Source organism: Apteryx mantelli, chromosome 7 (genome assembly GCF_036417845.1).
Source record: "Apteryx mantelli isolate bAptMan1 chromosome 7, bAptMan1.hap1, whole genome shotgun sequence".
NCBI classification, from domain to species: Eukaryota; Metazoa; Chordata; class Aves; order Apterygiformes; family Apterygidae; genus Apteryx; species Apteryx mantelli.
The window spans coordinates 27,048,331-27,061,697 of NC_089984.1; the positions used below are offsets into that span (position 1 = coordinate 27,048,331).

The following is a 13,367-nucleotide window of genomic DNA, read 5'->3' on the forward strand; positions in this document are numbered from 1 at the left end:
GACAACAGAGTCAGACTCTTCAGTGGTGCCCAGTGACAGGACGAGAGGCAATGGGCACAAACTGAAACACAGCAAGTTCTGTCTGAACATAAGGAAAAGCTTTTTTACTGTGAGGGTGACTGAGCACTAGAACAGGTTTGTCCAGAAAGGCTGCGGAGTCTCCATTCTTGGAGATGCTCAAAAGCTGTCTGGACACAATCCTGGGCAGCCTGTTCCAGGTGACCCTGCTTGAGCAGGGAGGTTGGACCAGATGATCTCCAGAGGTCCCTTCCAGTCTCAACCGTTCTGTCATTTTGTATCTACTTCAGATCACTCTTGATGTTTGTGTACTTAAAGTTTAATATTTGATACTGAACTTCCTTAACTATAAATCAGTTTATATTAAGGAAATCACTGAGTAACTACCAAAAAAACCCATGAAATCACTATGCATATGTATGCAATTCATAAAGCAAGTATTCTCCAAAGGATACTCAGATTCTATTAAAAGCACTTAACATTTTTTTAAGCAGCATGGATCCCACAGGACTCCATATTTAAAGGCATATAGAAAGGGCCACTGGTGTGAATGGCATTAAAATGAATAGCAACATGCTAATAAGGTTGTTCGCTTAGAAATTCATATCTACTTTGCTTCACTTTCAACAACTTACAGTGCAAGCACATAGGAAAAGAAAAAATTCAGCTTAAGGCAGGTTGCTAATTATCATATTTCAAGGTTCTATTAGGCTAAATAAAAATGGAGGTATGAGATGCTAAACCACTTAAATTCAAAGTTTTTCATTAAAAACATGCAAATGAATTCTGAACTGTCTTCTATTACCATCTACTGGTGAAAACAAGTTACACACAAGCCTTGTACTCTGAAGTGCAATATTAGAAAGTGCCTGAATTATGCAAGTTGTAGTAGGAGTGAAAGGTTTTTTAGTTTTAAAAAGAGCTAGGATTATGTAACAATGTACTCATTTCCACACTCTTTCTCTTACTGCCATCTCATTTTACCTTTTAAATCAGTGTATTTGTTTGTATGCATTTCTCCTGGCCAGATACACAGCAAGCATACTCAGGAAGAGCATACATACAACCCCTTAAGAATTTTAAGCAAAGGCATTGGTAAAAGCAGCATTAAACAAATTAGCAAATATACATTCTAACTTCATGCACACAGTTGAATTAGACTACTTTTAGAATAAAAAAGTTTTACTCTAGCCTTAATTTAGAAAATTGCTAGCAGAGGGTCCAATTTACTCCTTTTAAATAGAAAGGATACCTCTTTAGTTATCTGATACAGACTGAACATCTATTAAAACAGAGTTAATTATTCAGCAGTTAAAGAGCCAGAAACTTCAGCTTTGTGAAAAGTGAATACAGAAGAGTTCACATATTCAGTATACTTACAACTTCAGCTTACCTCGAGAGGCATTAGTCTAATTAGTGTTGCAAAGCACTGAGTAGCCATGAAGCGTACACTGTCTGTCTGGTCACTCATTCTACCCAGAACCGGAACAACTAGAAGAACAATATATGGAACAATACCAACATCCAACTGTTCCATTACACCTGGATTAGTTATTAAGGAAATAGTTTTTTGTTTGTTTTTTAACTGGTTCAGGATTGTCTGACATCAATATATACACCTATTGAGCGTAAAATCAGCCAGGTAAGTCATTCATACATTATATTCAGATGAACAAGATTTATACTACCAAAGCAATGGGAAAAAACTAGTCTCGTCTACCCAGTTAGATTTGGAATCATTCCTCCCCCTGCATCCATCAGAAATGCTTAGGGACAGTCCAGTGAATTCCATGGCTTGAGAAAACACCCCCCCACACCCCCAGTCACCTTCTCTCTCCCCCCTTCGGTTTCTTAATTTCTGTCCAAGGATTCCAAGTTTAAACTAAAGCAAATCACTGACATTTTCAAGTGCAAAGACTTAGGTAGGCTACACAGATCCTTCCCCCCCCCCCCCAAATCTTTAAATGTTTGGCCACACACACTGCCAACAAAAGAGTCAGAAAAATAATTTTAACTTAAAAATAATAATAATAATAAATTTTATAATTACATGGCAAAAATACATTAGAATCCATAACCTCAGTTCCATTCTCCTCAGTAACACGTCTGTCTAGCGGCAGGGAGCAAGTGCTTTCTAATTAAAGTAAGACTCTAAGTGAATTTACTTACAGGAAAAAAACCTCTCTTACAGCTGAATGTTCTCTCTATGTCCTAACAGAGTCTGAGTTTACACATTTGAAAAATGTTTATCCTAGCTTCAGTAATGATACAAAGTTATTCTCCTACAGAACACTCAGTTTCTTTGATAAATCTATTAATTATTGACCTCAGTGCATTTTTGTGGCAGTAAATATTTCTTTGTGGTTTTTCAGTTTTAGTGGCTTTCAACTTAATTCATGCTTTATCTTGTTCTCAGAGGGCAACGTGGAAAAAATACTGAATTATCCCCAACAAAACCTCACTTCATAATAAAGGCAATGTAAATGGAAGTTCTTTACATTTCTTGTCTACAGTAGGAAAACATTTTCCTTTATTCCCATTTCCATTATTTTTCAGGCAGAAGTCCCCTCCCTCCCAAAATTATATAGTAGAAAACAGGTTTCTGCATTTTTGAAGACTCAAGAAAGGATACATGCAAGTGCTTCAATTGCACCTTCTTGTTTGGTGTTGTCATCTATTGCTCCCAACCACGGTAGAACTTTCTCTAGAAAAATATTCATTGTTTCCATGGTAGCTATTTTGCTCATAACACCTACACAACGAGCAGCCATGTGTCTCACCGCAGTGCTGGGATGTTGAAGGCACATGTAAAGATGAGGCAAATGCTGTATTAACTGAATAGAAGAGGGTGGGAGGGGAAAAAATTGTTAATATTGGCTATAAACAAGTTACCGAACCATTTTGAAGTACTGTTTAAACCTCTATTGTCTCCCAAGAAATGCTTAAAATATCTCCTTCACAAGATCTAGTTGTTTAGGACTGAAAAACTGTTTCAGAAGACAGACAAACAACCATAAGCCTCTAATATCCTTGGACTTTGAACAAGTATTATTCCTCAATACAGTGAAAATTCAGTGAGTAATAGAATGTTTAAGGTTTTAGTCAAAATGCAAATTAAATAAATGCTCCATAATTAAGTGTTTCAGACTGTAAAAACAGAGTAGCAGGTACTTGGAACTTTTTATAAGGACATCATTGCTTAAATACAGTTATAACATAGCTTTAAAATAATTCCTTCTAGCAATGAAGTTTATCCTAGGCTCTTCCCACTTAAGTTTAGGCAGATGAATTACCCATGTTGGGAGTCTATTAACTCTGGCTGATAAAAAAGACGCCCAGGAGGAAATTCAGCTCTTCCTGTGGGTGGGTGGGTGCATGTGGGGGTGTCTTTTTCCATCAGCACAGACAGTTATGCTCCTATGGCAGGTGACTTGAACAGATGATCTAGTTTTTCCTAACATGAAAGTCCCTCCTAAACTGCTGTTACCTCCTTATACATAAAGATTAGTCCAAACACCTGTTCAGCCCAGAAACACACAACAGCAAGCTACAATAAATAACAAGCGAAAAGTATAGGAGCATAGGGCAAACAAAGAATAATGGTACTTTCTAATATATTCTTCCAGTCTTCGCACATCTGTGGCTAGGGACTCCTGAGCTAGGAAATGGTATGTATGTGTTTAATATCCTAAGAGACTTTTTCATGAAAATTTTCAAATTTTTGAACCTACGTACTCTATTAGCATCCCTCCCCCCCAAAATCTTGTACACATTCACTAGACATCACATGAAGAAAATCTTTCCATGTCTTATGCCAATTTCACTTAGAATCATTTAAGTATTTTTTTATTAAAATATACGAAACAATTGTTCCATATGAACCATCTTCAACCACACAGAATTTTACAGCCTTTCCTTATCCCCATCCTTTCCCATCTCCTTTTCAGATGGGGTTCTGCCCTGCCTCTTCCTTGTATGGAAGCCTTTTCACGTATTTCATCAGCCTGTTGCCCTTCTCTATGCCTCTTGCAGCGCTACTACATTTATTTTGAACTATAGTCCTTTAGAGGGACTAGTATTGAAAACTGTTCAGGATGCAGGTGTAATGGTGTTTTTCTTGTTGTTTCTTTCTTATCTTCCTATTGGCTTCTTGACCACTGTTTTATATTCAGCTGATACTTTTGCAAAACTACTGCGACTCCAGTTTCCTGAGTGGAAATGGTTAGTTCAGAGCCCACCACCACAGAAAAGATGGAGTCTTCCGCATTGAGTAGCGGTGTGTTTGAAGACTCTATACCTTTGTCTATTTCATTTTGTCTTGCCATGTTATCTCATCATTCCACTTTTGTTCAAATTTTCTTTTTCTGATAAATAGTAAATGTCTGCTCTAAACTTCTGTCAGATTATCTTGAAGTAATCACCATACTACCCTGCAGACATTCATTCTTTTGTCTGCCCCTCTTAAAGCTTATTAAAGAAACTGTAATTTTCTTTATTTGTCTTTTTCTTTTAGTTCACTGCAGTAGACTTTTGGCGTTATGTTGCTCCTGCAGGGATGTGAACTCTAAATGCATTATAACCCTGGTAAAGAGCAGATGTTCTTACACAGCACAAATTCAAAACCAGGAACCAAACACTGCTTAAGACTAACGAACTGTATTTTCCCAATTAGCAGTTCAAGAAGCAGTTATTAATTACCTTTAGCCTTTGAATCGTGTCTTAACAAGCACCTTATCTGGTCTGCCCCGGAGTAACTGACGCATCTCATTATTTTTGCATGACTTTTGCAGGGAGCCTTTCTGATCTCCTTCAGCCTGTTACACAGCAGTCAGGTTGTGTAACTGTAGTCTTCAATACTACACACTTCCTCCCTTCTAACTACTCAAACTACATGTCAGCCTACTAGAAATCAACCCATTTCAGTCAGCCACATCAAAGCAGCATAATATCTTTGTTAGTAATCTAACATAGTAAACTTTATATGAGGACGCCTTCTCTCCGCTATTAATCAGTCTGCTTTCCAGATTTAGGAGATCTGGAATTAGAATGTAACAGACGGAGAAGCTTATTGCACAGCACAATAGCATTAAGTAGTACCATCACTTGAATTTTGGACACAATCATGTTTCAGTATCTCATCCAGAAAAGGGTAAGTCAAGTCTAAATTGTAGGTGTTAATTTGCTATTTGTGGTTTATTCTACAACCAGTATAAGCAAATACAGAATTTAATATCCCATAGGACACAGCAAATAATAGTTCCAAAACATCTAAGAGCAAACTGCTGAAGATAGAAGGCTACATCTTCACTCGTTAAAGCTAGGATAGAGGTCTTGGAGAACAGGCAGGCTATCAAGTGCAGAAAGAAAACATAGCTTGATCAAAGTTAGACAAAGGTCTAAGAAATCTGCCCCACCACCCCACCCCAAAACACTCAAAGACCTAAAATGGCAGCAATGAACAGACTGAAACATTTCATATGAAAACTGCTTTGGATTATGATTACCAGAGGATGAAGCTGAGAATCCATTGAAGCTGCTGTTGTTTCAAAAACCTGTAAGGAATTTACAAGCTCCTGGGCAGGAGCATCTCCTTTTTCCAGCAAGGACTTTCGATCTGTTAAGAACAAAAAAGGTGTTCAGTTTAAGATAAACATAACACCACCAGCCCTCCCGACCCCAAACTCCATCAGAATTGCAATTACCGAAATTGTTTATGTGAATGTTGTTCCTTAATGAACCAACCATAGCATCCCAGAGATGTGGCAATCCTGTTGCCATTTCAGCACCAAAGTGTTTAGCTATAGTTGATAAGGCAAACTCAGCTCCTCTTCTCTGCACAACATAGGGTTTCTGAGCCTAGAATTCAACAATGTAACAAAGTAGTGACATCAGATACATCTAAGAATGAAGCCTATCTTGTTATTTCAGGCAAGTTTCATTTATTAAACAAATATACAAGATGATCAAAATTAAGTTTCTAAAGAGTAGCATAAAATATTTGGTAGGAGTGCTATCAGATTAACATAAAAATCAACCTCAGAAAAAGGTATTTTTGTAGTCAGAAATCAGTCCAAAAAAATGCTGCATAAACCCAAAACTGTAAGATTACTCTGGATTTTGCAGGAAGGGGAAAACAAACCACACCACACACTGTTGGCTTCTCCAGGTAATTCCGAAAGATATTCAAGCATGCTCATATTGTTATACAGGCATTTGATTTTGACCATTTTTACAGCTTCCTACAACACATTTGATAGCTGATTTTTTTTTAATTTACTTCTCTTTTTACCTTCATAAATAACCTGTTAAGAGCTTGGGGGGTTTTGTTAAGTAGTATAAATTTGGGAATATAGCTTATGACGACACAGATTCATTTCAGCAAGAAGTTCTCCAATTGCAATGATTCCAGAACCTCAGAGACGCCCAATACAGGGGACCCAAGAACAGTAACATGTTAGCAAACATCTCCAAAAGCAATACTGGACTGGTTATTCAGCCCTTCTCCTGCTCCCATCCTCTTCAGAAGCATAAAAATCTGATGAGCTGTATGGCAGCACCAGACAACTGAGGTATCTGTTTCACTTTTCATAAATTCAGCGTTGCTCAAGTCATAAGTATGCACTTTTCCTCCTCTTCATTTTCAAGGGCTTAGGAAAGAGCTAGGTTTAACTCGCTTCAGGGTAAAAAAAAAGGTTTTTTTTTTGGTGGATATTCAAAAAGTCTTTTGTTAAAAAATCCCCACAAATTTAAAAGAACTGGATCATGTAGAAAAACAGCGTTTGTTGGACCTTTGCCTAGATGATATATTTGTAAGGGAACAAAATAGCTATCACAGCAATTTGAAACTGAATTTTGTGATAAAACAAGACGTGGTCATGACTATCAAAGATATTTTAAACTGAAATTATGAACTAAAGTTCGTAAAGTTTTTTAATCTTACTCATTGCTTGAAAACTGGCTGCCAGCTTAATAGATTCCTTTTTAACAATTTGTTTTAAAAATCTGTACCTTTTTTTTTTTTTTTTTTTTTTTTAAACTGGTGACCCACTACAGAAAGGGTGAAAAAATTAGTGCAACAAGAACAAAATCCAACATACTTTAGGAATCACAGTCCTGACTAGGAACTTACTAAAACATTCTGGAGTTTTATATGAATAGAACAGTGACAAAAGAAGTTTAGTGTATCAAGTGTGAAAGTCATGTACATCCTAAAGCCAGTCATATTTCAAGAGCAGTTTTTGATCCCTCAGAGTTTCCACTGTGCATCAAGACAGTCAACACAAACGTGGATATCAGGACACAGTCATAGCACAGTTTGCGTAAATCTATTTGTGTGGATTTATACTGAGATATTCATATCCTGTACTAAACGTGAAATAATGCAAAAGCATTTAGCTTTCTGTAGTGACACTTTGAAGATTCAAAACAAGTTGTCATCATTAACTAGCATACGCTGCTGCTTGCCTCACGGAATTTTATCTGAGCTCAATTCTCATGGAAAAAATTCTGGACAGCTGTATTGTAATGCTACTGACTGCAGTGAATTTGAACACTAATAAGGGCGGGAGTGAGGGAGAGAAAATGCAGATGTAAGGTTTGGAGCTTTACCTCATCAAGTTCAGTAGGAATACTTCCGCTACTGCCAGTGGGGAGATCTGCAATTGGGGCTTTTGGAGCTTTTGGAGTAGGACCTCGCCGACTTGTGATGGCAAAAGCAGCTTTCTGGTGTCTGTACAGTGTAATTATTCCCCTGTGCTTAGTAACTGTATGATGCATCCCATCTTTATCAGAGTTGGGCCCTAAAGGAGAAGAGAGAAGTTGACAATTTAATCTACAGTTTAAAACATAGGGGGAAGTCGCAGCCACCTACCAAATCATCTGCAGATCTAGCTTGCTTTACAAACGACGGATAAGTGTCATTGTCCTCAGGGATGGAGGGAGTAAAGAGTAGGGTTACTTTGTTAAGAGCACATTAGAGACGTGGCAAGAAAATTTAAGTGTGAAAATTGCCACATGAATTAAGTGAGAAACAAAGTAAAATTTCACAGTCAAATATGAAACCTTTGCACAAGTTTTACAGAAAATAGCACATGTTCTAACATTTAAATGAACCTCTGTTTTGTCTTAAAAAAAGTTCAAAACTTCTACAGTAAAACAAAAGCAGATGTCGTCAATATCTTAAAATGCACTTGTTAATGTTTCTACATACACTAATCAGCTTAACTTTTGATCAGATATGTGTTATTTACTCTGAGATGAAGTAGAGCATATTCAATTAAGAAAAAAGTGTATAAAGGTCAAACCTTAAAGATAGTTAAAATATATGAGTATTAAGGTTGTAATTTGGGTTATTCATTCAATCCATAGATTTTTTAGCAATGGATAACCATTTAAAAGAATGCACGACCATAGCTTGAAAGGTTTTTTGTTCTAAGTATCCTCATCTTTTGTCATCTTACAATTAGCCTATAAAATACAACTCAAGTCAGATATATTCCATGGGGGGGAAAAAAAACCCCAAACAAACCCACAAGTAAGCCCTTTCTAACAAGCCACTCTACTTTCCACATTCAATTTCAATGAAAAGCTTCATACAGAACACAGATGAAATGCAATCATAAGTGGATAGTGATAATTGAACAAAAATAAATAACTGAAATTTGGAACTAAGGTCTTTCATACAAAAAGTTTCTGAAAATTAAGACCACCATTAAGGTACACAGTGCACAATTGTAACAGATACCTGAATAAAATAACAGTTACTAACAAATCAAAGAATCAATTACTGACACTATAAAACACTCTGAAAACAAGACTCATACAAATATTTGTTTTTAACTGTTCTGAGAGAAGCGCAGGTATATTTTAAGAAGCCTGACAGTCTTAAGACATCATACCTTTTGAGTTTTCATGGCTGCTCTGGGGCTGTGCAGGACATGCTGCTAATGGGGTAAGATGTGGATCCACACACAGGGAGTTGCAAAGATTTTTTATAATCTTTGAGTTGGGGCAAGGAGACCTTAGTGTACACTGTTGAAGTAACTTAGCTATACATGAAGCCACGTAATTTTGTACCAATGTATTCTCTTCTTTTTTAATAGCTTCCATTAAGGGTTTTATAACAGGATTTAGTTTTTCTGGAAGTTGCTGCAAGTTCACAACTGCACATGCTGCAAAAGTATGGACTCGCAGATGCAACACCTGCCATTCTTGATTTGTTTCGTTAACAGTCATCTGAACTTGCTGTCGTTTGCTATCCAACTGCTGTAGTATTTTAGGACTCAGAGTAAAGGATGATGTCACTTCATTGAAAACAGAAGTAACCTAAAAAAGGAAGAAAGTTACAAGACTTTGAATGAGGGTAGAAACCGGATATCCTCTGAACACTGCAGTTTGCACAGCAGAACATGAGTCACTTCAGCCAGATATTTTTACCGCTACTTTTCCCAGCAAACAACAGGAAATGCAGTTTCTGGAATCTTGAGCTGCAGCTCAATGGGAGAAATCGGACATACTACAAACATTTCAAGACTAGATTTCCAAAGCTAAAAGGAGATTGGGTACTCCCCCCAATTTAGATTGCCCTATAGCCACAGAATAAATCCACATATTCTGGTTTACCAACAGATAAGCACAAGATAGATAAGTAAAGGAAAATATGCTACTAATACAACAGGATAGAAAGGATGTGCAAGGTCCTGCATGTGCAAACAAGAATACAGTAGTTGCAGCAGAACTTGCTCCATTCCTCCCCTCACCTCCACCCCCAAATTGGCTGACTGCTGTTGCTTAAATCTGTCAAGGAAAACAGGTTAAAAGCAACAGGGTATCATGGAATGCTGAACTTATGCTAACAGTAGGATACATGGGCTCTTAAGTATAGGAAAGATGGCAGCTTTTGAGAAGATTAGTGTGAGTTTTTATTTACTTTTTACTTTAAATGCTGAGGTCAATGCTTTCAACTATCAGAACCCAACTTGCAAGTTATATAGATATATTAAAGACAATATTGTAACCTGCACATGTAACAATTTTTTCCTTCGAATTCTGTGGTTTGATAATGCATTTCTGTCCTTGTGTGGCAAACTACAAGCAAATAATCTAATTCAGCACAAAATTATTCTCACACCAGATACCAGGCAACTTTGCAAATCTGAGTATTACAGACAGTTATTCATCACTGAATTAAAAATTGGTCATTGTCTAAGGACCAGTGACCATGTTCTGATCAAACTCAACCACAGGAAGACAGAAGCACTATACTTCCCAAAGGTCAAGATTCCAGATGACTAGCAAGAATATTTTAGAGAAAAAACAGAAGCTCCCCCCTCAAATTCAAGAAGTTGAATGAATCGGGGAATGCCAAGTCCACTATAGAGAAAACTCTTTGGCCTGTTCAGTTTCAATTAACCCCTCCCCCCCCCAAAAAAAATAATAAAGACATCGTGTTGTCTTTGCTTTCTTAGGAAGAATAACTTTCTTCGTAATTCTATTTTTAAGGGATGCTGCATCTTAGAAATAGAGACCAAAAATCCAAAGAAGGAAAAAAATACCCTAGAATACTTGTGTCTACTACTAGACATTGAATGTAGAAATCTTACTGAAATCTTTACCCCTTTGCTGTATCATAAGGTTGTGCTATGTTGGGGGAAGGGACAGAAGGCAAGGAAATTAAGTGTTTTTCACATCAGAATAATGTGCTATCCAGTCCACCTGTAGTTCAAGAGGGCTGTTGAAACAGTTTTTACACATGTAAAGTATTTTTAAAATACAATACGTGCTAAAGGGATGCAATTCCCCAAAGAATGACTGAGCTCTGAAGGTGAATCTTCCTTAATTCAAAGGTTTTGCTTTTCATTAGAAACAGATCATCCATGTTATATGCATTAAATTATTACTATAGATAGAATTTTAACTCATTATCCTCTCACACCAAAATATCCTTCACAGTTTAAGCTCTCTCTGACCTGTTCAGGTTAATATTTAACAGTTCTAGAATACTGAAGGATATTCTGGGATACTGGAAAATTACTATTTGGTATTGATTCAGCATTAAGGAAAAGCAGGATGACCTGGGAAATTATGGGTTAGCTAGCCTGACAATAATCCTGGATAAAACAGAAGACTAATAAGAAGTTAAGTGTCTGCCCAACATTTTTCTTAGGGAAACAGGGTCTTGTTAATTAACCCTTTTATTTACTTTATTTTTTATTTGACAAGTAACAAAAGTGATTTTAATAGGCTGCTGTGAAGCCAAATGCTATGGACGGTTTTCATTGTTCTAGAAACATAAAATCACTATGGATAAAGCTTATAGGTAGGAGACTACTTTATGACTGTTATGTCTTCCCCACTGGCAAAGTAGTAAACATCTGGCTTGCTTGGCCAGCTGTGCTTATTCAAACACAGCTACATGTTTTAGAACAAGGAGTGTAGGCAAAATGCTTTATTCTATAGATATCTCAATTCAACTGCACATGACCTTGATGACTGAATGACCAAGGGATGCAGAGAACAGGAACAGCAAGGAGGAATAGATTGGTTTTGTATCTTAACTCACCGAGACTGATACTACAAGGTAGAACAGGTTCGGTGCTGATATAAAACAAAACAAAAAAACCCCCCACACTTGAAAAGTTGAAAAGGGTACAGAAGGCAACTACAGAAAATAGCAAGTAGCTATGGTATGCATCTTCTGAAGTCTTCAAATCCAGAATGGATATCTTTTGCAAAAACATGCATTAATCAAGACACCTTGTTATTGGTCTCAAGAGTAAGCTATTTTTGGTATAGCCTAAACAGCATGGGGGTGTGTGCAGAAATAAGTGTCTGTTACATACCTCATGTCAAAGGAAGCGCAAAGTCACCACCACCTGGTTTTTGAATAATTATGCTGAAGGTGTCTTTCAAGACAAGACTAGATTTGAAGGAAGGGTAGGTATGCCTCTACTTACCAGATCATTAGCTTGATCTATTGTAAATACACTAGAGTTTACTCTGTTCCCGATGTCAATGTGAACATCAGCTAACAATGAGATGAGCTGTTTACATTCATTCTGCATTCGTGTAAAAGGAACAGCAATTTCATCATAATAGAGGTGTTCAGAAAGGACTCCAAGTAACCGAGGTTGCACACAAATGGCCACAGTTTTACACTCCTAAAAAAGAGAAAGAGACATAATTCATATTTCTTAGTAATCACATCATTCCTTTTGTTCAAATTTTGGGCAAGAAACAGTGGATTCTAGCTACTGAAACACAGTTTCCAGAGGGACCATGAACTTTAACCCAGAATGTTAAAGGTGATGAACAAAACCATCAGTCTACCAGCAGAAAAGTGATAGTGAACATCAGGAAAACAGTCACAAAAACAGGAAGTGTTGACCTTAGACAGATAATATGAATCTTGAATAGACATATTTGTAATAGAAATGTGAACATATTTACCAATTCATAGTTCTGAAGTTGGCTTTTAACTACTAAACAGAGTAATTTATTCTTCCATTGTCTCACTATTAAGATTTTTATCATTTTGATATATAAATACCATTTTAAGCTTTTCTACTGAAATTTTATTTCAAACTAAAGTAGCGGATGACAAGCTGTGAATTAAGTTAGTAAATCAAATTTATTTTTGCTGCAAAAACATCCTACCTTTTGCAAAGCCGCCCACTCACAGATTACTAATGCGACACTAATCCTCTGCAAGGCAGATTTAGAATTCAAATGGAAGAGCAGTAGCTGAGCTAGCGATTCAGCTGGCTTTATTTCTTGAGTAACAGTATTTACACCTGGGTCACAAATACAGCAACAAAGTGCTCCCAGCAACCTGACAAAAGGAGAAAACTATTACTCCAATGTTGTAACTACTCAGCAGTTAATAGTTCAAAATGAAGATGCCAAGAAAGAAAAAAACCCTACATAATTAGTTTTTAGCAAAAACACTATTTAACAGTAAAGAGATATTGCTTTTAAATATATTTGTTTCAGATTTCCAGTAAACTGACTTTGCTGCCATCATCCGAGCTCGCATGACAACATAATCCCTGGTCGCTGGATCTTCTGCAATGCTCTCTGCCCCAGCAATATATTCCTGAATCACTTCCTTATTCTGGGTTTGACCTTGACGCAGCTTAGTGCTTGCTTTTTCCTACGGCATAAATTTGGGAGAGGTTTAAAGTAAATGTGTTTGTAAAAGAAAAAAGGAATTCATATTCCATAACATTTTCAATAACCATTATACCCTGCAAAGATTGGACTAAGCCAGAATGTTTCTTTTACTTGAACATTAAACTAATCCTCAACATGTAGCTGATAAACATTCAACATCTTCTCAGAAATAAAGTAAT

The 13,367-nt window shown here is 36.8% G+C and overlaps 1 protein-coding gene across 2 annotated transcripts in view; it reads right to left on the reverse strand.

Moving 5' to 3' along the window:
• BTAF1 (B-TFIID TATA-box binding protein associated factor 1) overlaps positions 1 to 13,367 on the reverse strand; it is a 58,541-nt gene that overhangs the window by 12,230 nt on the left and 32,944 nt on the right. For both annotated transcript variants that reach the window (XM_067300081.1, XM_067300082.1), the window contains 9 exons: positions 13,026 to 13,168; positions 12,673 to 12,847; positions 11,973 to 12,176; positions 8,916 to 9,342; positions 7,627 to 7,817; positions 5,721 to 5,874; positions 5,523 to 5,632; positions 2,651 to 2,852; positions 1,412 to 1,560 (listed from right to left, as the gene is read on the reverse strand). In XM_067300081.1, the coding sequence (XP_067156182.1) occupies positions 1,412 to 1,560; positions 2,651 to 2,852; positions 5,523 to 5,632; positions 5,721 to 5,874; positions 7,627 to 7,817; positions 8,916 to 9,342; positions 11,973 to 12,176; positions 12,673 to 12,847; positions 13,026 to 13,168 (1,755 nt within the window). The remainder of the gene's footprint in view (positions 1 to 1,411; positions 1,561 to 2,650; positions 2,853 to 5,522; positions 5,633 to 5,720; positions 5,875 to 7,626; positions 7,818 to 8,915; positions 9,343 to 11,972; positions 12,177 to 12,672; positions 12,848 to 13,025; positions 13,169 to 13,367) is intronic.